This window comes from Protopterus annectens, chromosome 1.part0 (genome assembly GCF_019279795.1).
Source record: "Protopterus annectens isolate FY-2018-M chromosome 1.part0, PAN1.0, whole genome shotgun sequence".
Classification (NCBI taxonomy): domain Eukaryota; kingdom Metazoa; phylum Chordata; order Ceratodontiformes; family Protopteridae; genus Protopterus; species Protopterus annectens.
The window spans coordinates 463,641,197-463,666,399 of NC_056725.1; the positions used below are offsets into that span (position 1 = coordinate 463,641,197).

At 42.3% G+C, this 25,203-nt stretch overlaps 1 protein-coding gene across 1 annotated transcript in view; it reads left to right on the forward strand.

Annotated features, from left to right (window-relative positions):
- Nucleotides 1-20,980, forward strand: part of HAUS7 (HAUS augmin like complex subunit 7) — a 403,197-nt gene extending 382,217 nt beyond the window's left edge. Inside the window, exon 10 of the mRNA XM_044060457.1 lies at nucleotides 19,854-20,980. Within this exon, the coding sequence (XP_043916392.1) occupies nucleotides 19,854-19,951 (98 nt within the window). The 3' untranslated portion in view covers nucleotides 19,952-20,980. The remainder of the gene's footprint in view (nucleotides 1-19,853) is intronic.
- The last annotated feature ends 4,223 nt before the right edge of the window (nucleotides 20,981-25,203 follow it).

The following is a 25,203-nucleotide window of genomic DNA, read 5'->3' on the forward strand; positions in this document are numbered from 1 at the left end:
GGAGATGTTAGCAGTCCAGTTTGCATTGATGGCTTTCAAGGAGTTACTTCTTCCAGGGCAGGTGTTGATTCTAACAGACAACACAACTGTCATGTGGTACATCAACAAGCAAGGGGAACACATTCTTATCCTCTATGCAGGCAAGCAATGATTTTATGGGAGACTGCTAAGCCTGCATCTAACTCTTCAGGCAAGGTTTCTGCCAGGAGCACAGAACTCCTAGCAGATGTGTTAAGCAGACAAATCATGGATCCTCACGAGTGGAAACTGGATCTTCATGTATTTCAGACATTGACAGTGTCATGGGGAACTCCAGACATAGATCTGTTCGCTTCTCCACTAAACCACCAGCTGCCAAAGTATTGCACAAAGGGGTTTCATCACACAGCTTGGAAAGTGGATGCTCTGTCTTTCAGTTGGAAAAATCTTCATGTCTATGCCTTTCCACCTCTGCCTCTTCTTCCAAAGGTATTATTAAAGGTCAGACAAGACAGGCCAAGGATGATTTTGATAGCTCCAGATTGGCCTCGCAACACTGGTACCCACTTCTACGGAGTCTTGTAAAGAAGCCTCCATGGCCTTTACCTCTGATTCCTCATCTGTTATCTCAGAAGGACGGTCATCTGCTCAATGTCAAGCTTCAATCTCTTCATCTCACAGCTTGGCATATTCTGTGTTGAAGCACAGCAGGTCTCAGCTTTCTCAACAAGTTTTAAATGTGATTATGGAAGCTAGAAGGCCTAGTACTAGGAGAGTATCATGAACGACAAATGGAAGAGATTTTTATTTTGGAGTACAGCAAAGAATTTGGAGATTTCAGAGCCTAATTTGAGTGTGGCTCTTCAATATCTTACTGAATTATTGGACAAAGGTTTGTCCTTTTCTTCCATAAAGATTCATGCTGCAGCAATTTCAGCTCACTATGATTGTGACCCACCTTTGTTTTCATCCTTTGTTCAAGCAGTTTCTTAGAGGGGCAAAGAATATAAGACCCCACGAGAGCTCGTAGTCCTGCTTGGGATCTCAATTTTGTGTTGGAAAAACTTACTCTACAACCTTTTGAGCCTGCAGCTACTGCTGAATTGAAATATTTGTCATGGAAGACTGCTTTTCTGTTGGCTATTACTTCTGCAAGAAGGGTGTCTGAATTGCAGGCCCTTATGGCAGTAGAGCCCTTTTGATTTTCCATAAGGACAGGGTATCATTACGCACTAATCCTTCCTTTATGCCTAAGGTGGTTTCTAGTGTGGCTTTAAACCAAACTATTCATTTGCCTACGTTTTTGCAGATCCTCAGAATAAAGGGGAAAAGATTTTGCACACTTTAGATGTACATAGGCAATTATTATTTGAGCAGGACTAAGAATTTTAGGCAGTCTCAGCATTTACTTGTTTCTTTTGCTTTGGGTTCACAGGGCAAGCCTGTGTCAAAACAAACTATTTCTAGGTGGATTGGCTTTTGCATTATGCTTTGTTATTCCCATCATGGCAAAGAGGTTCCAGCTGGGATTAGGCCTCATTCCACTAGGGCTACTGCCACTTCAACAGCATTTCTAAGGGGGGTGGCAACTAAGGATATTCTGGAAGCAGCTACTTGGAGTTCAGTGCATACTTTCTCTAGGCATTATCACCTGCCTATATACTCTAAGACTAGGGCTGGTTTTGCCACAGCTGTTTTACAAGGCATGTTGTCAGCTCCTGCTACTTTATAATTTGCCAGCCTCCCTTACCTCTGCTTTGGGATTCTACCCAATAGTCAGGACTGCAGCAATGGAAGACGAAGAACATAGTACAGTTTTGTACCTACCATAAATGTAGATGTTCGAGATTCCATTGCTGCAGTCCAACTCCCTCCTTCCCCTCTGTGTTTAGGGGTGGTTGTGTAGGTGAGTTTACATGTTTATATTTTATATATATATGTATATATGTATATATTGTTGTATATTTTATACATGTTTTTGGTGCAGGTTGTTTTGGGAACTTGTCTTTTTGGGTCTTCTGACATCTGGGGCAAGAAAAGACTGAGGATATGACGTCGGTCATGCGCATTAGTACCCTTGCTGGCGTCAGTCCCTAATCGCCTGACTGACCGACTTCAGCCTTATACTCTGGTATTCGGGCCGACTGGGACGCGGACTATACCCAATAGTCAGGACTGCAGCAATGGAATCCTCGAACATCTACATTTATGGTAGGTACAAAACTGTACTTTACGACCCCCAGTGAAAGATCCGACACCTCCCTGGGATCTCACCTTTGTTCTCCAAGCTCTTGTCTCCCCTCCCTTTGAGCCAGTGACATCAGTAGATTTACAATTCCTTTCTTGGAAAACTGCATTTTTGGTGGGCTATGTCTGCCAAGAGGGTATTGGAACTTCAAGCCTTGTCCATTAAAGTTACTTACATGGCCCAAGGATAGGGTTTCCCTGTGCACTAACCCTTCCTTTCTTTCTAAAGTGGCTTTGTAAACCAATATTAATCAAACGGTCAGTCTTCCTGTTTTCTTTCCAAATTACCAAAACTGGGGTGAATACAAGTTACATCTGTTGGCTGTACATAGACAACTGAGGTTTTATTTACACACACAATGAAATCTTTCCATAAATCAGACCAACTGTTTGTGTCCTATTCCAAACCATTCCTAGTCAAGCCTATTTCTAAAGTCACTATTGCTCGCTGGATTTCCCAGTGTATCATCCGGCATATTCTAATAAAGATATTTCCACTCCTGGTCAGATTAAGCCTATTCCACTAGGTCTATGGCAACTTCCACGGCCTTCTGGTCTGGAGTGTCGCTGGATGACATTTGGTCTGCAGCTACTTGGTCCTCATCTCAGGCCTTCATATCCCATTACAAATTGGACATTGTATCTAGGAGTAGGGCATCCTTTGGCTCCGCTGTGCTCTGAAATATCCTTCCATGAGGGCCACCCAGATGTTGGTAGCTGGGAACTCTGTCCTACAGGTTGAAGACCAAATGAAATAAACTACTTCAGATAAAGGAGTTATGTACTTACCATAACATTCCATCTGAGTAGTTGTATTTCATTTGTCTTCAACCATACTCTCCCCCTCCTTCCCCTTGACCTTATTACCATTGTCCTATCCTAGTATATGGGAGAGGAGCACGCTGGTGGCTCTCCTGGTTATGCTTGGCTTTAGTTTGAGGGAGCCTTTAGTGGTAAGGTCCTTTTGGGTCGGGCTTATGTTTTCTGATACAGCAAACTTCGATCCGAGGGAAGGAAGGAGACAGAGGGGCATTATGGGTAAGGGGAGGAGCTCGGTTCAGATGCTGGTGATGTGGCCATCTCGGATCCGATCCGGATCTGAATACCCACAAGTTGAAGACAAATAAAGTACAACTACTCAGATGGAACGTTATGGTGACTACATAACTTCTTTATGTTAGACAATACTGTACAATTATTAACATACTGAAATTTTAAAGAGGAGACATGAGGGACATGCCAGCTTTGTGTAATTTGATTAAATAATGCTGTCTTACCTGCATGGGCTGGTAAATGATATGCCCTTACCAAATAAGGTAGCAAGGAGGCGGGTGCCACCAGTAGGTCATCCCGATGTCACCATAACCCATTGGCGGCTTTACTGCATCCGTCTTTATGCCACCTCTGAACTTTTTCCTGTGAAGCTTTAGTTTGGAAAGCCGATAACATTTTTAAAATCAGACATATCATCACTGTTAAGAGTCTTGCTATAACATTACATGAAAATTTGTACAAAGTCTTTCTACAACTTGCTTAGCCAAATTATTTTTTCTTTGATTCAGTATATCTGATGTTATTAGTCTTCATTCCTTACGATGGGTTATCAGTTCCATCCTTGGAACTGAGCTGGCCTTATACCAAGCTCGTGTCAGCCAAAAAACTCTCGAGCTAAGATCCTACCCACAATGCTCTGCTCCCTGTTACCTCAGATCTTGTTTGCTGCTTTGCCATACAGCTGTGTCAAGCCTTCTCTCTCAGCTTAATGTTCAATTTTTTGAAGTTTTTCTATTAGTGTATAGAAAGTTTTCAATTCTTCACTATCTCTATCTTCTTACCCTATTGCAACTTTGAGACTCTTCCCCCTATAGTATATTCTGTCCTTTTTCTTACCTTTGAGGTAATTCTCCATTACCATCGTTGGTAATTCTTCCTCTCCCTTTCTCACCCTTCTCGGTACTTTCCTAACTTTTTAGTAGTATCGTAGTTTATTTCCTTGATATTATAATGTCAGATAAGAAAAATAATGTTGGTTTCAAACAATGTACAAAATGCAGCCGTAAGTTTCCTCTTTCTGATAATCATGACTTGTGTGTTTATTATCTGAATGTTCCCCACCTGTCAGTGAACCCCCCCCCCCCCCCCACTGTGTGGGATTTGTAGAAATTTCTCGACTAGGATTCTGAATGAAAGGAAGAACAAACTTGTACTAAAAGGCCTCCTAAAATCTCCTTTCTGCAAGGCTATCTGTGGGTCAGAGGGCTCACCCCCTCCTTCTAAACCCCGTGCTTCTTCCTCCTCGAGATCGCTCACTTCGTCTCCCACTGGAGACCACAAGGAGTCGACTCACAAAAAGGTGAAAACTTAGGGCCTGGCTCTGCCATCTGTGGTCCTTTCTGCTCCAGCCTCAGCACCATCCCAATTTTTTCTCACTTCAGCTATGTCTTCTTCACCGGCACTGGAGTTCCCGGTGCAGACACTCATGGCTACGACAGTATCGTCACAGCCATTTTCGGCACTGCTGGCGTTGGTGCAGACTCCTTTAGCACTGTCTTTACAGGTACAGTCTTCTTCGACACCGTTGGTGCTGACTCCTTCGGCTCCGTCCTTGCTGATGCAGTCAACGTCCGGAATACTGCCCTCTACGGTGCAGATGCCTTCGGCACCGACCTGCTCAGTGCAGTCACTTTCGGCACCGTCATTACCTGTGCAGACACCTTCGGCGGCACAGTATTCATCGGTGCAGACATTTGACACACTGCTCTTCACGGTGCAGACACTCTCGACGCCTATGGCGCTACCTTTGTCGGCACAGATACCCTCGGCACTATTCTCCTCGGTGCAGACACCCTTGGCTCTGGGCTGTTGCCAGATCTAAGTACTCTCCCTCCATAGATCCTTTTGTGGGAAGTCAGTACAGCCCCTTTTTGGGCAGGCCAGAGTCACCATCAGGTCTCTCTATGAGGTCGACCAGGAGCCTCTCAGAACAGGATGTTTTGCAGCTTGTCAATCAGTTGCTTGTGGCCAGGGGACTCTCTAATCCATCTAAAGCTGCCCTCCCTCTTGCAGGTGACTGTATTTCTCCACAGACTCCATCTTACATTCTTCCTTTTACTTCCAGGGATGCATCGAAGCCCCTTCCTCTGACAGCAGCTTCCATTTCTTCGACACCAACAGTGGACCTCACTTTGGAGCTGGAGTTGTCCTTGTGGCCCTCGGTGCACTGGGCACCGGACCCTTCTCAGACTGTGGCTGTGCCGTGGGGGCAGGCGTTCTTGGTTTGCCAATATTTTCTATGGCTCCCTCCAGGAATCCTCCTGCCTTCATGCTCCACAGCCCTCTTGAGACTTCTGGTCTGGGGGTCGGCTCATCGGAGTAGGGTGTAACCCCGGTCCCGAGGTTGTTGTGCTTGGTTCTGGGCTCCCATCCCTCTTCGGGCGGTCCGGCCTTCCAGGCCATGGAGAGGGCACTTGCCTCTGCTGGCAAAACATGCCTGTCGGAGTCCTTGTCCCCCTCTGTGCCACAACTGTTGCAAGCCACAACTACTGGACCCCAGGCACAAGGGCTTCAGGCTTCTCCCCCGCAGGAGATCCCCTCTTCGCAATCTTCCCCAGAGCTCCCCACTGAGGAAGTCCCTTGCAAGAAAGTCCCTTGCAAGGCTTTGTGCAAGAGGAAGCACATGGACTCCACTGAGGAGTCTCTAACCGAAGAGACAGACTTTGATGACGGGGAAGGGTCCCCACGGTCACCCTCTGATAAGGTGTCCTTTGGTGTCATCCTCAAAATCCTAAGACTGGGGCGACTGGAAGTCCTCCAACCCTTCCTCAGAGGAATCTGTATTCCTGCAGACCTTTCATGCCTGGCCCCTATTTCCTGGGTTACCCCACTGGCCGATGAGCTTGTCCAGCTCATTGTCCAGCATGCATGGAAGGCTCCTGACACTTTGGAAGCTATACCTCGGAGGCCTGACAAAATTTTATCTCCCCCTGCTGAACATCCTCATTGGTCCAAAGGTCTTCCAGTAGATGCCATGGTGGTGGTGGCTGCAACTAAAAAAAAAACTTGGCAGAAGAGAGCCAGACTGTCCATCTGTCCAACAAGGAGTCGCAGGCAGTAGTCAGACTCGGGAAGCATGTGTTTGCTTCATTAACCTTCGCTGTAAGGTCCTTGAACTACTTGGCACACTTTACGGGGCTCCAGAGGGACCTTATCAACCAACCCTCTGAAACCTTGGCAGGAGCTGTTTCTGATGAGCTGCGTGACAAGGTATCTCAGATAGCAACCCTGGAATCTATATCCAGTTCTTCCATGTGCCTCATTTCATGCGCAATGGAAGGAGTGGCTAGAACGGTAGGCAGGCATAGTCATAAGCCGACATGTCTGGATGCGCCTTTGCAGACTCCTTTATAGCTTCCTTTATGAATGCCCCCATCGAGGCCTCTTCATTGTTTGGTCCAATGTTTAAGGATATGCTGGCAAGGTGCGAACAAGATGGCAAGACCCTGTCTGCTGTTGGTGTCCGACACTCCACCCCTTAACGATTCTACTTCAGAAATCAGAGGAGCAGGAAGATGTGGCACAGAAAATCACAGGGCCCTTTCCGTGATGCATGTGCCGAGTTCTCCCCTAAGGGCAGAGGGGGAAACTCTAATGGAAGACTCCCCTTTTGGGGCAGGGGAGGTCCACGAAACCGGGGTTCCAGAGATTCTTTCTCTGGGCAACCTCACCAGTGCTCCTGAAGCAGTCCTGACTGCTCACCTTTGGAAGTGGTCGGGGGTAATTTTTCCTTGTACCCTACTGCCTGGCAAACCATAACCACCAATTCCTGGGTACAACAGATAATATCCAGAGGTTACTGCATTCCCTTCCATCTCTGTCCCACTATACCCAGAAATTTACCCGACATCCCACCCAGTCAGGGGGAAGCAGCAGCACACAAAATCCAAAAGCTGCTACAAAAAAGAGTCATCCAGACGGTCCCCCCAGACCCGACAGGATCCGTTTTTTACTCGAGATTCTTTTTAATGCCAAAAAGACAGGGGACTGGAGACCGATTTTGGATCTCAGCACACTAAACAAATTTGTAAAAACAGAAATTCTGGATGGTCGCAGTTCAGCCTATCCTTTCTCTTTTGAAAGAAGACGATTGGATATGCTCTATAGAGCTTCAAGATGCGTATTATCATATAAAAGTGGACAAACGCTCAAGAAGATACCTCCACTTCCGCATAGGAGCCAGTCACTATCAATTTCGAGCACTGCCCTTCAGTCTCTCTACAGCCCCCAGAGTGTTCACCAAATGCATGGGAGTGGTTATCGCTCACCTGAGACATCAAGAATTCCAGGCGTTTCCATACCTAGACGACTGGCTCCTTACCGCCCTCACCAGTTGTCTACTAGAGGAAGCCCTGGATTACACTCTTCTCACAGCTCAGTGCCTTGGAATCACTATAAACTAGGAGAAGTCCAACACGACCCTGGCATAATCTTTAGAATTCATCGGAGTTCTGTTGGACACGAGAAATTGCATGACATCTCTTCAAAGAATAAGACAACAGGTTCAGCTGCCAATCTGTCACCACAAATCTTCTGCTTGGTCCATACTCCGACTCTTGGGGTCGATGTCAACCTCGATCAACATTGTTCCTCTGGCCAGGTTCCACATGAGACTTCTTCAGTGGCTACTTCTCACTCAGTGGTACCCTCTACAGCATCCTTTGTCTTTTCAGGTAAGTGTAACTCAGAGATGCAAGCAAGACTCTGGTGGATGTCTCAAAATCCCCAACAATGGTCTCGCCCCTTCAGCCAAAAGCTACAGTGACCACAGATGCCTCCCTGATGGGGGGGGGGCTATGTCAGGGAAACTCGGACCAAGACACCTGGTCGGAGAAAGAGGCTCGTTTGTATATCAGTGTCCTGGAACTGAGGGCGGTGCTACTAGCATTGCGAGCATTTCACTCTATCCTTCCGTCAGGGACTATTGCGATCCAATCAGACAACATGTCAGTAGTGTGGTACATCAACAAGCAAGGGGGCTCCAGATCTTACCTGTTTATGCTGAGAGGCCTTGAGAATATGGCAATGGGTGATGGCTTCCAACCGCTTTCCATTGCAACGTACATTCCCAGGAGAGCAAGTGCATTCTGCAATCTCACGAGTGGTCCCTCAATCCTGTGATAGCGGCAAAAATTTTCAACCACTGGGGCCAGCCTTGCTGCGATCTGTTTGCCTCCCCAATCAACTACAAGTGCAGCAACTACTTTGCCCTGATCCCCCCTCGGGGACAGTCACCAAGAGACACTCTAGTCCACGCTTGGCCCTTGGGTCTGCTTTATGCTTACCCTCCTCTACCCCTCATTTCCCAATTTTTGAAGAAAGCACAGCAGTTGAAGAGCAAAGTAATCCTCATTGCACCATATTGGCCTCAACAAGTTTGGTTCCCCTTCCTTTGGCCTCACCTGCTTGGTTGATCTCCCATCTGCAGGGTCTGACCCACCCCAGTCTAACAAACCTGAAGCTGGCAGCTTGGTTTTTCCACTTGCAATGATTGCCAGGCAGGATAATCTCTCCTTCCCGGTGTGCAGTATTCTTATTGCATCTCATAAATCATCCACCAGGCTAACCTACCTTAGCAAATGGAAAAGATTTACTTTATGGGCATCAAACAAACAATTGGACCACTTTTCAGCCCCAGTTTCGGTGGTATTAGATTATTTATCAGATCTCTTTCAGTCTGGGGTATCAGCCTCTACTGTTCATGTTTATTTAGCTGCCATTTCTAATTTCCACAATGGCTTCCAAGACTCTTCATTCATGTCACACAGACTCTGTAAGACTTTTCTTGAAGGGCGTTTTTCACCTAAAGCCTCCCTTTAGAGAACTAGTACAACCCCAGGACCTGGCTTTGGTTCTGCAAGCCCTAACTGCACTCCCCTTTGAACCTGCATCTTCATGTGACTTAAAGTACCTCTCTTGGAAAACCTTGTTTCTGGTTGCTATCACATTGGCCAGACGTCTGTCAGAACTTCAAGCCTTATGCATCAAATGTTCCTACCTTATTTTCCATAAGGATAGAGTCTCACTAAGAACTAATTCCTCCTTCTGACTGAAAGTGGTGTCAGAGTGGTCTGTTAACCAGTCTAGTGACCTCCCAGTATTTTTTCCTAATCATTCTAACAAGGGAGAATATTGCCTGTACTCCCTAGATGTTCACAGGCAAATCCGTTTTTATTTGAACAGAACAAAATCTACCTGTAAATCAGACCAATTATTTTTGTTTTTTTCCTGGACCAAGACTAGGTTGTCCTTTTTCTAAAGTTACATTAGCGTCATGGTTGAGAAATTGTATTACCTTCATCTACAACAAGAACAACATAACTTTGCCTCACAAAGTGAAAGCCCATTCTACAAGGTCAATGACAACTTCAGCAGCTTTCCATGCTAGGGCCTCAGCTATTCTTCATTACAAATTGGACTTGGCCTACAGAGGAAGAGCTTCTTTTGGTTCCATGGTACTCAGGAATGTCCTTCCGTGAGGGCTGACCAGGGATATAGGTAGCTGGGGACTCTGTCCCATCGTAAGGAATGAACGAAGATTAACAACATCAGATAAAGAAGTTATCTCTTTCCATAACGTTTCATCTGTGTTGTTGATCTTCGTTCATTCATTACTCCCCACCCTCCATCCCCCTCTGTAGGTTCCTGGTGGATTTCATATGGTCCTTCTTCCATTTTTGTAAGTCTTTTCTGACCAGAGGTAGCCTTTACTTTTGTCTATCAACTTGCAAACTCGATCTGAGGTAACAGGGAGCAGAGAATTGTGGGTAGGATCTTGGCTCGAGAGTTTTTTGGTATAAGGCCTGCTCGGTTCCGAGGACGGAACCGATAACCCATCGTAAGGAATGAACGAAGATCAACAACACAGATGGAACGTTATGGTAAGACATAACTTCTTTTTATACTCTTTTGATGGGCACTACATTTAACTACTGCTATTTTTTTAGGTAACAGAGAATCTAATAAAGCATTCGCAAAAAAGAATTTTTAATCTGAGTTCCTGCTGAAGTTAAAATACTCTGTTTCCAAAGTTGCCCAAAATCATGTACTACACCAAAAGCATAGTGATTGTCATTGTCAACTTTGTCTTTCGGTAACTCACAAGCCCTTTGTGCAGCCACTAACTCAGCTACATGGGTAGAATTTTTGCCCTCTAGATTTTGTTGAAGCAAGACATCATTATTGGTGCAGATATTCCTGCAACCAGATTTTCATTTCATTCTCTTTCACAGGAACCATCCACAAATAGGTTTAGTTTAGTGTTGGCTGTAAGACTGTCCTTGTCATTCCTAGGAGAAAGCACATAATTAGTTGCACACACACACACACACACACACACACACACACACACACACACACACACACACACACACACACACGCAATATCATGCTGTTTACCATTTTCAGCAGTAGATAAAGCTGCTGGATTTAGAACAGGACAGTGTGTGAGAGAAATGGATGGATCAGAGAATCAGAGAAGAGTAAGTTTATATTTAGTTAGACATGCAGTCAAGGGGGGTTGAGTTTTTATTTTAAGTAAGGAAGATGATACATAATGGCTGACGGCTACTGTAAGATCATGCTGGAGCACCAGTGATTGCTCAAGATCGACTAGAATGGCAGCAGTGGCTAACACCCTTAAATGTGGTGGAAATCCCTTTGCAACAGAATCAAGTGCTGTACAGCTAATGGACGATAGTGGTCCCCATGTTTTTGTGGAAGCAATCCCTGAACAAATTCATTTCTTTCATGACAAAATAAAATAAAAGTCTTTTCATAATCTGGTGACCCTAAAGCTGGGGCAGTAGCTAAAGCTTGCTTTAAATTCTGAAATAAATTTTTCTCTTTACTGTCCCAAGGGAGGGTGTCTGGTGTATCCTGTTTTAAAAGATTTGTCAAAGGTTTAGCAATTTTTGCATAGTTAGAAATCCACTGTCTGCAATATTCTGTCATACATAAGAAAGATCTAATCTGACACTGAGTAGTTGGACGTGGGGCTTTAACTCTTGCCTCAGTATGAGATGGTAACATCTGCCTGCTACCCTGAAGTATCATATGATCAGTATAATGTATGTGAGATGACCATAGCTGCAACTTGTTTTTGACACCTTGTTTCCTCTTTCTGCAAGGATAGTTAAAAGATGTATTCTGCTGACACTGCTGAAAAGAATCAGATGCTATTAGTACAATGTGTAGATGATTTACTAACACAGATCCACATGGAAATGTCAAATCTTCCAAATTATTTTTTAGAATTTGAGAAAATAAAGGAGATTCAGTGTATTCCTGTGGTAACCGTGTCCATATATGTGTGTATATATATATATATATATATATATATATATATATATATATATATATATATATACTGCTGTCCCTTATAAGTAATGGTAAACAGAAACTGAGTTTCAGGGTGAATATGTATAGAAAAGAATGCTAAACACACAAACTATCACAGAAAAATATTTTGCTGTAGGTTGTATGCATCTCAGTATTGTTACTCGATTTGGAATCACAGGAAAAGATGGTAATACTGCATTGTTTACATCCCTCAAATTTTGCACAAACCTATAAGTATCTTGTTCTGGCTTTTTCACAGGGAGACTAGGAATATTACAAGGGCTTTTAACTGGCACTATTATTTCTTGTTGTATCAAGGACTGAATTACAAGTTTGATTTTCTGCTCTTTTGGTTGTAGTGGATACTGCAGAACTTTAGGGAGAGATTTGGATAGATTTAATTTTATTTTTACTGGTTTTGCAGATCTTATACCTATTTTATTAGCATGTGTAGCCCATAAGTTAGTGGGTACCTGCTGCAGCAGTTTTTCAGTTGTCTGTATGTCTTTAACAGGCTTTTTTTCAAGGGTTTATATCAGTCTGTTGAAACGGCTGAATATCGAATACCAGATGTTCGAACTGTAAAGTTCGAACACTGGTAATCGCAAAGCCTCGGCCCACCAAATTCTTTCCCAGGGAAAGAAGTCTGTGGGCCGTTTCTGTGGCTTCTCGAGTATCAGGACTGTGGTGGGAAGTTACGGGTCGGGTTCAGGTAAGTGTGTGATTGTGTGGATTTTAGGGCGCGGGTTAGGTGAGTTAGGGCATGGGTGAGATGGGTGTGCGATAGTGAAAGACTTTAGGGTTAGGGCGGGATAGGTGAGTTAGGGTTAGGGCATGGGTCAGGTGAGTGTGCGATAGTGACGGACCTTAGGGTTAGGGTTTGTGGATAGGTAGTAGTGTATGTACAGTTTAGTGTAGGGTTAGATGTAGGATTTTGAGTGTATGTGTGTGGATTGAAGTTGTTTTGGTGTGTTTTGTGTTGCATGTGTGTGTTTCTTTGAACAGCAATTTTTTTCCCTGGGAAAAAAATCACTGTTTTAAGACTTTGATGTTTTTGCAGATCGTGATTTGAAGTTCGAACATATGGTGAAAGAATTTCAGACGTTTCGATGAACTGATATAGACCCATTTTTCAACTTTTACTGAGACTGCTAATACTTTCCCCTACGATTTTGTTGGAACATGCACATTCAACCCTTTTGGTGTGCAGTAAATAATACAACCCAGTTTGCATAACAGGCATTTCCCTAGCAAATTCCCTGGTGGTGCAGTAGTACTCAAAAGGAAAGAATGTTTTTTGTTAACTCATTCACTCCGGAGCAGCTCAGAAAAAGCTGCCTGCTTAATTCCACCATAGGAACAATAGTGCAGCCTGAGCTCATTTTCAGAAAATCCATTTCTAATACCATAGAGAAAACAAATGATTATAACTCTTTAACTAGAAGAGCTAGACTAAAAATGTAAATGCAAAAGTTGTTCATCAGACACTGACCTTTTCAGCAGTATAAATGTTGATCGTGCATATCAAAGTCATTATTAAATATTTGGCGGTATTGAAGTGTATTAACCCACCAGTTCATGTAGAAATGGGCGTGGCCTGTTTGATTGACAAGGCGGTGGGCAGAGTTTCAATATGTAAATACACCATGATTGACACGGAATCCATGCTCACAATGAACTCCATCCTCATTGAAATTATTACTTTCTCCTTTTTCAGGGGGCAAGCCCCCCTGCATCCCCTTATACCCCCGCTGAACAAGTGTTGTGCAATGGTGCTGGTACTGCAAACAATTTCAGCCTCACAGTTAGACGTTGCCCGTTCAATTCTCAGTTAAAGCGTCTTCTGTGTGGCGACATGCGTGAATGGGTGTTCCTTTGTTGAAGGTTGTGCGTTAGGCCTGGCAAGCTAGCACGTGAAACTCTACTGCCAATCATTAGCGGACCGGAGTTCCGCTGTGGCGACCCCTAACCGGGAAAAGCCGAAAGACACAAACAATAACAGTATTGTTTAGAGAAACAGTTTTGTGGTGTGAACTCTGCCCGATTGACTGAAATATGATGTACAACAGGCATTTTAGTTTTATGCCCCTAGTAAAACATTTCTTTTTTGGTAGTGAGTGTCTACAATAAAACATTGGGTTGCTTTTGGCACAGATGCTGAATATTAATTACATTGCAATGTGTCAGGCAGGATTTGGGCGGGGCTTGCTACTGCGCATCTGGTGGGTTAATACACTTCAGTGTCACCAAGTAGGTGGTGCAGCGGTAGCGCTGTTGCCTCACAGCAAGAGGTTCCCCATTTGATTCTCGGCTAGAGTGCCTTCTGTGTGGAGTCTGCATGTCCTCTCCGTGGTCGAGTGGCATTCGAAAGACATGCGTGAATGAGCGTGCCTTCGTTGAAGGTCGGGCATCGGGCTGGCACCTCGGCACTGTAAAATTCTACTGCCATAGTGGACCGGAGTTCTGCTATGGCAACCCCTAACCGGGAAAAGCCGAAAAGACAAACAAACTTGACCGGTGGATGGGAAATCAGAAATTCACCCCCAAGTCTGACCTCTTGCGCTATGATAGACGGAAGTAGGAAGTCATGTCCAAAGTAACATACCCCCCATATAACCTCTAGAAACTTCCTAGCTTACATATACCCCCTCTTAATAAATGCCCATGATACATAAGGATACAATACGGTTGGATTGCATGGCTAGGCTTATAAAGACCCGGGTGTATATTAGCCTTCTATATACCTATTAATAAATATGCAGGCTAGCAGAAATTAAGATGGGCATTTCAGATTCAGATTAGGGTACTTCACAACCGACCTGATGTTTGCAGTGCAACAGATAGTTTAGAAGACACCAGAGATGAGGAAGTAAGTCCACCTGGGCATTTCTAAACTTGGAGAAAGCATGTGACATGCTCTCAAAAAACTGATTTGGACTGTCCTGCTGTGAAGTTCCAGAAATATTGGTAGAATTAGTGCAGGCTATGTACAAGGATCCATTGACTCAAGTAGTGTTCAGTGTCCCATATTGTTTCTCAGTGAGATTAGATTTGCTTCTAACTCTGAGCCCTCTGCTGTTTATACTGGTGATGGACTGCATTATCAAGCAGGAGGATGGAGGTGACATAAAGTTGTAGTATACAGATGATGTAGGATTACAGGCAGACTCTGAGGAAGAACTTCAGCAAAGGATATGAGAGTGGAATACAAAACTGAAGGCACAGAAGATGATTGCTTCCCAAGTGGGAGCATTTCACCATGGGAATGACTAGTGGTACTCATGTTGTCAGCTAGCTGTGGATATATAGAATACTGGAAGCTTGTTTCTGGGTCTCATCTCTTGGCAAGTTGGACACTGGTCCTGCCATTTTTCCTGGTTAGAGATCAGGATGCAGACTTAGTGCCACCATCATTCCTCATGAAATTCACTTTTTCTGAAGGTCTTGACCTTTTACTTTGACTACCACACTGATCAGTGGTGGTGTTCCTCTTCTCGTGTAAGATTTCATTTGATTTTAACCCCATTTCTGGCATTCCACCTCCATGTAGTTTTTTGCTCCTCCCACTCCCTCTTTAGTCAAGAAGGTGGTCCTAGTTGAGTGATTTTCCTGTGCATATCTAGATCCAGAAGGTATGTAGTGAGAATACTGCTCACTGGCGAGAGCAGTGCTTTTTTATTGGGGGGGATTATTAGAGCTAAATTGTTCTACAGTGGATTTATTCATACCCATGCACCATTGAATTGATGATTTTTTTCGGTCCCTGACATCCCTAATGAAGAAGTAGTCACAATCACTAGGGAGAATTCCACCCATGTATCTATGCTACAGTTTAGCTCTGAAATGTCGTCATTGGCTATGACTTGCCTATGATCACTTGGGTGTTCCCTCAGGTCCTAGGATGTTGGTTTTCTTTGTTTCCTAGCCTGCCATATTTTTTCAGTAGTTGGAATTAGGTGCTGTTGGAAGGCTTCTGTTCGTGTCCAAGTGCGAGTGGTTGTCTGTCGAGATGACCTGTACCTGATACCCAACCAGTCAGCTGGCTGCAGACATCTGGAGTTCTGGAAGCTTGTTGATGGTTCTCCTCTCAGGTCAGGTTGAGGACGGATCCCACCATTTGCCCTGTTTTGATGTCAAGATAGGAAATTGATGCCAACTAATTGGTGGCCATGCTTGCTTAGGGCCTCCTCTTGTCTACTGATGAAAATGATCACTTCTGGAGGGTATTGATCTCCTTCACTAACTAGTGCACTAGTTGGTTACATGATCCTTTTCCTTTTAGTATGAGAAATTGACTGAGGTCAATTCCATTTCTTGCTACTCCACCTCCATGTGTCCTGTTTTCTTGTAGGGATCAGGAACTGAGAAGTATAGATACAGGATATTTCTTTGTCCTGAGAGAAAGAAGCTTCTTTGGGGGAGGCTTGTTAGAATTAGCTGGTTCTGGAGAGTTGTCCATCCACTTATGCAGATGGAATTAGTTGTTTAGTCCTGCTCACCTATGAGCAAGCAGAATAATCTTGAGTACAAGTGGTTATTTCTCCCTGTGACGTTCCTGCTCTGGGCAAGTAATCATGGAGTCTCAGTCCTCATCAGGGAAACCAGGTTCCAGATGCAGCTGTCTGCACCAAGCGCAGTCTCCCTTAAGAGCACACAGGGAACCCATTCTTGTCCTGGGGCTGGGTTTCCCTCTCTGTCTCTCCCACCAGGCTCTAAAGACTTCACACTGACCACAGCTGTAGAGTTGAGTACTCAGCCAAGTGTTCCAAGCCACATCCTCCACCAGCCTCTCTGTGACCCAGTGCTCTGTGTGCCTGCTCCAAGAAGCTGATACACACACACACACACACACACACACACACACACACACACACGCACACACACACACCCACGCACCCACACACACGCACCTGGGAAAGGCTGGCACAGATTTACTAGCTATACCCCCTCCAGCCAGACTATAAAGTAGATGCTGCCACTATAACAATCCAAAGCCAGCTACTCTAAGGCTCTTACAAGGGTACTCAAGTATGCTGAGTAAAATTAATGCTAAAATAAGTGGTAGTGTTTGACCATTGCAGCAAGGCTTTCTAAGTGGCCACAGTGTCACCATATAAGTGTAAGTACCCTCAAAGGTTAAAATATTCTCTGAAAGACCAGCCATAATGAAAAGTTTAAGTATGTTTAATAATAAATAGTAAAAGAACACGAAAATATTAAATAACTACAATAAACACCAGAGTTTCAATCACAGGAAATATTAAAAATAACACAGATGGATTGATTCACATAGTACTTAACTAATCTCACTGTATTTTCCTGACTATCTAAAGAATTACTATTCCCTGATTACTTCCTAAGGCAAAGCAAGGTGAAGTGGGTAAGTGATCTTTCTTTGTCAGGTTTCAAAAACAGACTGCCCTGAGATTTCTCTCTCATCTAGTATTAAAACATCATTTCAGTGCTGGATTACAGAATGACACCGCATACATCTGGTTAGCTGACTTCTGGTTCCCACACTACCTCCTTTACTAGAAACTGATCCAGAATCTAGCACGTGTTACAGTGCACACACATAGAGCTTTGCTAAGATGTTTTATAGCATCTGGAAGCTATAAAACCATTTAAAAAACTTCCATCCTTCCAGGGTAGCAATTAGTTCACCCATAAGGACAGTAGGATTCCTAGTCCTGGTTTTCACAGACATTTTGCCTCTAGCTGCAATCAGAACTCTAAGATACAATCTTTATGGCCTAAACCAGGTAATTTAATTTTAGACTTATTTTTCAAAGTAATCTGGGCTGAGAATAACCTCTTCTCTTCCAGTATTCTCTGTTACAGTATATTAATTTCAACAGTTACAATACAGTCTGACATAAAGATGTATTTCTTTTCTGTCCAGTAGGACCTACTGTTTGTACATTTGTAATACAAGCACCTGTACAAATCAGTTTGATATACAAATGTCATATAATTCTTTAACAAAACTCCAGCTAGCTATGCTGGCATATGTTACACATCTACTGCCCTACTTCCCCTGACATAGCTGACAATGCCTCACATTATCACACTCCCATTTACCAAGGTTGCAGTTCTGTTCACTGCTGTAAGAGTAGCTGCTTGCAGTGTTTGACTGCTCATGGCAAGCTTCACAGCTAAGTTCCATCCAAGCATCTTTCCTTTTGCTGCTTTGGAGTTGGGCCCTTCATCTTGATTTTATCAGTACTCTGCTTTCTTACTCTCCTGATGAAGTTCTGAAACTCATTTCACCTGGGTAGTTTTTCTTATGAACCAACCCAGTTTTAGGACCCATCAAAGAGGGTCATTGACATTATGTAAAAGAAATACTGTCTTATCAAATCATTTCATCTATGAAGAAGACCCACCTTTGTTAGTCAGGAGTACTGTCCCTCTTTCCCACTACATGGCTGTTCGAATCCCTGTATGTCAAGCATGTTCGAATCCCTGTATGTCAAGCATGTTCATCCTTGAGCATCACATGCTATTAGTGGGGTGCCAAATCTTTACTGATATTTCTGTTTGCAGGAAGGTGCTTGCTAGTGGCAAAGGGGATGAGCATACTTGTGGAATTATTGCCTGATGTTATGATGTGCATTATGTCAAACAAGTCTCTGTTCAAGCACAGGGACTTAAAGAAAAAGAGGATGAGCACTGATTGATGGAAAGTTAAACCCAACTCTGATCCCTTCAAGAAGGGTTTCTTTTGTAGAACAACTCACCCATTAAAATGGCATTTGTTATTTGGTAATATAGGTGTCAAATTTGCATTGTTTTTGATTTTCCAGAAAGATGCTTACTGCTGACATGGGTGTGATCTGACGAGCACAGAGGCATTTATTTATGTAGCAAGCTGCATGCATCACATAGTTGATATACCTGAATGCATGATCTTCTAAGTTTTTGTCAAATGATGATGGATAGAGGAAATGGACTCAGTAAAGAACCCATCAAGAAAGAGGTCTCTAAGATCAGAATGATACAGTAAGAACATGTGTTAGCTTCTTAGTGTCTTCAATTCAGCATATGAGAAGTACCCATTGCCGCACTAATGAGGAGATGCTAGGCTGAGGCCATTTAAAATATGTTTATTCCTAATTATTTTAATGTATTTAGAATTATTGGTACGCTTTTGCATTCTTGTGTTTAGTAGGTTGGTCATTGGTTCAAGCTTCAGGCTCTGGAGGTCAGTTCTGAATGCTAGTCACTATGCAGTATTTGCAGGGTCTTCACTGGTCTTTGTTGGTTTTGTGTAGTCCTCGTTTCCTCCTGCCTCCCAAAAATACGTTGACACGTTGGCTACTATAAATTACATATATTACATTTACTTTTGACAATGTAGCTCAGCTCATGATTGAAAACAGGCAGAGATAGAGATGGACATGTTAACATGCCCATTTAACAAATAAATTAAATTTAAATGAAATACTTCAGTCTCTGTTGTTGTCATCTGGTCACATGGTGTAAATGCAGACAGCCTGTATCTGTATATGAAATCCACTGCTTTTTTCAAGTGGTGAATCACCACAACCATAAAGAAGTGACATAGTTAAAACATACCAAGAAACACTGTTATACTGAGTAGCTTATATGACTGTACTTTCCATTCGGTAGGAGAGAGTAGCATTATGCTAGATATGCCCTCCTAGATCTAATGAGTCATTCCATGGCATGCAGAGGTGTATTGTGCTCATGTACCCAAGGGTGGAAATTGATGACATAAGGAATTGCTTAGAGAAGAATGTGTTCTGAGATTTTACCCACTGCAGATTGCCTTTTTGACAATCATTCTCATACTGTTTGTACTGCAGCTAGGGGTGCCTTCTTGTGCTGGCACAAGGACACCTTGACGTGTATATGTCACAGCTGTCAGAGCTTTTGTTAAAAAATGGCTTCTGTGAGAGTCAGTGAGAAAAGCACAATTATCTTGCTGAAGAGAGTCCTTTCAGTGATTAACTTTTACGGGGAGTATGCAGGCATTTTCAGGTAACGGATTAAAGAACTTGATGTTTTTTAATGAAAATTTATGGAAATACATCTGTGAATTTTCTGATCAAGTTAACAGTCTTCTGCCATAATCAATCCATGAAGTACATTAAGCCACTGATGGTGAGATATCTCTTAAATGCTAGGCTCTGATTATTTGTAATAGTTGCTTTAATGATGTGCAAATGTTCTACATGGATAATTTTTTTTTTATTTGATCTGTTTTGCAGCTGCTAAGGTTGAAGAGCTAAGAAGAAGGTATGAAGAGCGTCAGGCTTTGTACTTGAAGTTTAAGGACAGAAAACTGGATCAGAGCCACACCATGTAAACATGTGAAAGGAGTCATGGCTGCATTTCACTGATAACACTCTTCCTAGACACAGTGGATTGCTTATGCTGCTACTTTGTAGTTCCACGTAAGAAAGGGGCCCAGATCTTTTAAAGAGATGTGATTTTTTGGATTTGAAGATTGTTGCTCACTGCGGACCAGAAAGTTTTTATTCAAGTATTTTCAAAGAGTTTTGGGGACACTCAAGGTCAAGTGCACCAAGTTTTGGCCCAGCTGTGATATTGTGTATTCAATTTGTATTTTGTCTGCAATAAAATGCAACTAATATGCTGTGTAGTGTTTTAAACATATCAAAAATGCAGACTTGCTTCCAAGTGACTATTAGTTGGCTGTTTGTACAGCCTGTACGTGGGCAAGGCTGGAAAAAAAACCTTGATTAACTTGAGTCATGATGTATACAAGTGTGCAAATAGAGCAGAACATGAGAGCACTAGGCTAGGCGAGCTGTCCTAGAGATGAGTGATTCCATGGTAGCACTGTTGGAAGATGTACACAAGCTGAAATGTGGAAATTGGTGACTCAAAGAATTGTTTAGAGGAAGCAAGCCACAATAATGTGTTTTCAGGCTTTACCCACTGCATATTAGTTTATTCAAATTCCACCACATCAGAGAAGATGCTTCCCCTGGTAATTCTACCAGGAAAATAGTAGGTAAGACCTATTGTATGCGAGTTCCACAACTTCAGAGAAAATGCCTTCCATAATACTACCACCAGCAAAGTAGTTTGTAAGGGCTTGTTATCTTTATAGTCTCATTATAGCTGTGGAATACATGCAAGGAAAACTGCAAACACTGAAAACTATTGGTGGTAAATGAAACTAAACTTTTACAATGTTGAACAGAGTTGGAGAATGAAAACTGAGCTGAATTTTCAAGTACCGAGAAACTGTGGAATACAAAATTCAGAAAAGTTGAAAACAAATATGAACTGAGACAGTTGTAATCTTTCTCTTTTTAAATATAATTAAAACAGTGGTCATTCATTTTAAATGTAAATAATTGTAATTAAAAATATATAACATGAAATGTGCCTCCACTGCGTATATTCTGTTTTGTGAAATTGTTTGCTGTTGGATTTTAATTTTCTGATGCTGTTTAATTTTCAGAAATGTTGGTAGTCCAGCCACATGTTCTAAGAGAGAGACTATAGTCCCCATTTCCACATTCTGTCAGGTCTACTAGAATGGAATCATTTTGCAAAATTGCATCATTGTATTCATCCCGCTAACTAGACAAAGATATTTTCATACCACTCCACCTTCTGAAATCTCATACCACTCCATCTTCTGAAATCTGAACTTTCTTTTGAATGATACTTCCTTTTTTGTGTGTTTTTATTTTGTTTTTGTATGCACTTGGTAAACCTTTCTTTTCTTTTACTCAAGTATTTTTATGGAAGTTAGTTATCAGCTCAGCATCCAGAGATAACAAATGGACTTATATAAATGTTATTCTGTTTACTGGTAGAGGCCATCTTTGATCCACATGCCAGGTTTTTGTTTATGTAACTAGGTCATGCAGCACTGTATATTCCTTTTTTGAGTTTCTGAAGAGCAGAGCTATATAACTTGCCCTGGATGAGCTTTCAGAGTAGGTTGTAAAGCACTGCACTAAGGAACCTGAACAAGATTCATACATGACTGGATCTGTTATTCATCTTGTTTCATTGTGCTTGAAATGGGAGGAGACTTTGGAAGCTAATCATTTTATGCTTTTCCCACCCATGATTGGTATTTGAAGAATGCTTAATTAGTTCTGTAGTGATTCCAAACCTCTGCAACATGCAGTGGATTTTTTGCCATTCTTGTCTTTAAATACTAGCCCAGAATTTCTCATCACCATTTCAGAGTGTTGAGAGGATTTTGTTTTTATTCCTCCCAATCTTGTTAGATCCAGTTGACTGTTAATTTAACTTACACAAGTCATACTGTTAGGTTGATAAACCATTGCTTCTGGCACCAAATGCTTGTTTATGTTATATGCTAGCACCATTTAGCTGAAGACCTGATTAGTTTATTCAGATGCCCTTCAGTTATTTTTATTTGTATAAGTCTGAATTTGCTCAACCAAGTCTAAAGTATTTGTTAAAACTGCTAATGAAGTCAGTTTTATAGGAGTATACCACTCATATCCCCCTCTCAAACAGTCCTTTCTAAGGAAAAATTGGAGTATTTAATGATTTTGGCATGTGGATCTGACCGGTCCTGTTTTTTTTCTTCTAACTTCTCTTGCAATTTAGACTTGGTTTCAGAGGTACTTAATAGGCTATTGATGTGTGGGGATCTTAAGAAGCCTAGCATTTCATTTCGATAGTTGTTTTTTGCCATTCTATTTTCTGTACAAATAACCCAGAGGAAAAGAGAATAAAGATATGTTGGGGCAGTTACTTGTTGCCCTCTATCAATGAGGGACATGTGTGCTAAACCTGGGGTGAATTTGCAGTTTCCCATCCATTTTTCCAAATTGGGTCAAATAGAGTAAGAGAAGTACTTTGCTTTTTGTGAAGAGGAAGACATTTTCTTAGGGTATTCTCCTTGGTGCATATCATTAATGACTACGAATTCTAAGTGTAACATGTGCTGTGCAAAAATTAGTGGTTATAAGCTCAAGATTACCACAGGCACTGCAGTTTTGCCTAGGATTACTTCAGATGCTTTGATATCATTATAAGAGCCTCAGCTATGTTGGGAATACAGATTCATTGCCTCCATCACTTCTCAGATTCAAGTGGTAGCACTGAGACAACAGGTGCAAGGACCAAACGTAGAGCTTGTTTAAGAATATAGACATGGAGGCAGGAAATGAAAAACAAAACTAAGGAAATCATTACTCAGGCATAAGACCTTTATGCATTTCTAAGGCAACTGTTCCCTTGATCTTTTGCCTATTAAAGTCTTCCTTTCTAGAAAGAGGTTGTCATGCCATTCTTCATTGGCTGATCCATGTATTTGATCAGCCAAAGAAGTGCTTTCCAGCACTTCCTCTTAGATGTGATGCAAGCCCATTCACCTACTCCCTGTGTATCATGGCTAGTGGATACTGTTGTACGCTGTGAAGTGTAAAACTGGTAGTAAGTAAGACACACAGGGATTTGAAGTCAAGCTCAGAGAATGGAGACTCTTTGCCTAACCCCACCATCTTTTGAAGAAGTCTGTAGATGTTTGTTGCAATATTATCAGATATCTTCATTATTTAAGCATATTTTTCCTTTTTAATCAACGTGAATAATGTGTTTATGGCTTCTGTCCTTCAAGTATTGAGCTAGTCCCTTTCCATGTTCATGTCATAGAATTTCTGATCTTGTATTCCAGAATCCGTTTAACATGGCACATAAGATGGCTGAGTGGAATGCAAGAACACAATGCAGTGTTTTGCATATCATGATAGTAGGCCTATGTTGGCCTTTTGAAATGTTGGTGCTGCTTTTGTATATGCTTCCTTTTCAGAGTCTGGACTGTTGTTAGTGCCACTATGGTCAAGACCAAAGTCTGTTGTGCCTTCTCCTGTATTTATTCAACGGAGAAAGGGATGATGAGTGCATTAGTAGATGGATGGCCTGCTTTGTAGTCACTGTTTCATGTAAAGAATGGAGGTCCCTATTGTACAGTCTGATAAGAATAACTACTAGATCTTCTGAGTGCCCCTTCCTCATTTTGAGAGGCCATTAGGCTTGGGATACCCACCCTGAAATGGCCAAGTGTCTCATGACATGGTAAATTTGATGGTACCCATCCAGTTATCCAAGTTTTGGATGATGGATGATGTATTTTAAGAATGAGCAGCTTATTCCAGAGATGAGGGAGGCACTGAGCAACAAAGCTGTCTGTCTTTTGCATTCTGTTTATTTGCTGATAAAGAGTTAGGTCCCTGTTCACTTGCTTGTTCGCTATTAGACTTATGGAGATATGAGAGATCCCTGACAACAGGGTCTCTAATGTCATAATAAGCAAGACAGCAAGCCCCCTCAGTAGACTCTACTGAGTAAAGGACAGAGCTTCTAGCCTGTCTTGGTAGGTGAAGGTCTTTTAAGCTTCAGATCTTCTCAACCTCTGGAGCTTCTGTAGTTTGATATATGGAATGAGGAGCATCACAGTGTTTGTCCTGTATAATTGGTTATTTAATCAGTGCTGAGTATAATGGAACAATGATGTCTTCAAATCTGGGTGATGTATCCTTGGCTTTTAGTTGTGTCAAGTAGGATTTTCTAGCTACTGTTGCCGCATGATGATCAAAGGAGAAAGTACTGTCTACCTAAATACCCAGATCCCTGATTACATTTTGGTTCAGCAGTGGAGTATTGTCTGTACTCTATGTTAAGAGTATGGGTTGTTTGCCAAATAAAACAGTGGTACACTTTTTTATATTTAATTTGAGCCCATTTTCAGTATGCCAGGTATCATCTAGGGTAAGTTCTTCCTGAAGGATACAGGTATCAAAGGAGGTCTTCAGAATAACAGCCAGTTTGCAGTATCTGCACACCTAATAAACTGGAGGTCCTGGTTCTCAGTTTGGAGATAAGAGAAGTAAATGCCAAAAAAGGAGGGGTACCAGAAGAGATCCTTGAGGGTACCTCAATGGTTACCTTGATATTTTCAGAAGAGGCACCTTCCACATAAACTATGTAAGTTCTCTCTTTTAGCCAGTTTGCTATCCATCTTATCATGTAAGGATCTAAATTTAAAGCTTTGAGTTTACACAGTGTCCGCAGGATACGGTGTCAGACACTTAGGCTAGTATGACCATTGTCAACAGCCTGTGTGAACCTCTTGAAGTTAACTAGATTTAATTGGCAGGATTATATTTTGATGAAGGTGAACTATTAAGGATTAGCCTAATAAGATTTTTTGATATCGTACTTGATGAGATATGTTATGATCTACTCTATTGCTTTGAGGATCGGGTTTGCAAGACTGATGGGTCTGTAATTGCATGGTTCTATGGTAATGCCACCCTTCTGGATGTGCATTACTATTACAGTTGCCATATTTCAGGAATAGATACTGTGGCTAAACTTAAGTTAAAAAGAGGACATGTTCAGTGGGGACATGATTGGAGGTATTTATTAAACATCTTGGGTAGGTTATCAGGTCCCATGTAGGAAGTACTTTCAGTCTTTGATAACACCTTTAAAATGTTCCATGGTGATGATAGAGGTGGAAGGGTTTGTAGAATATGTGGATTTTGGCTTGATGTTTTGAGAGTGAAGTTGGAACTAAACTTGTTTGTCAGT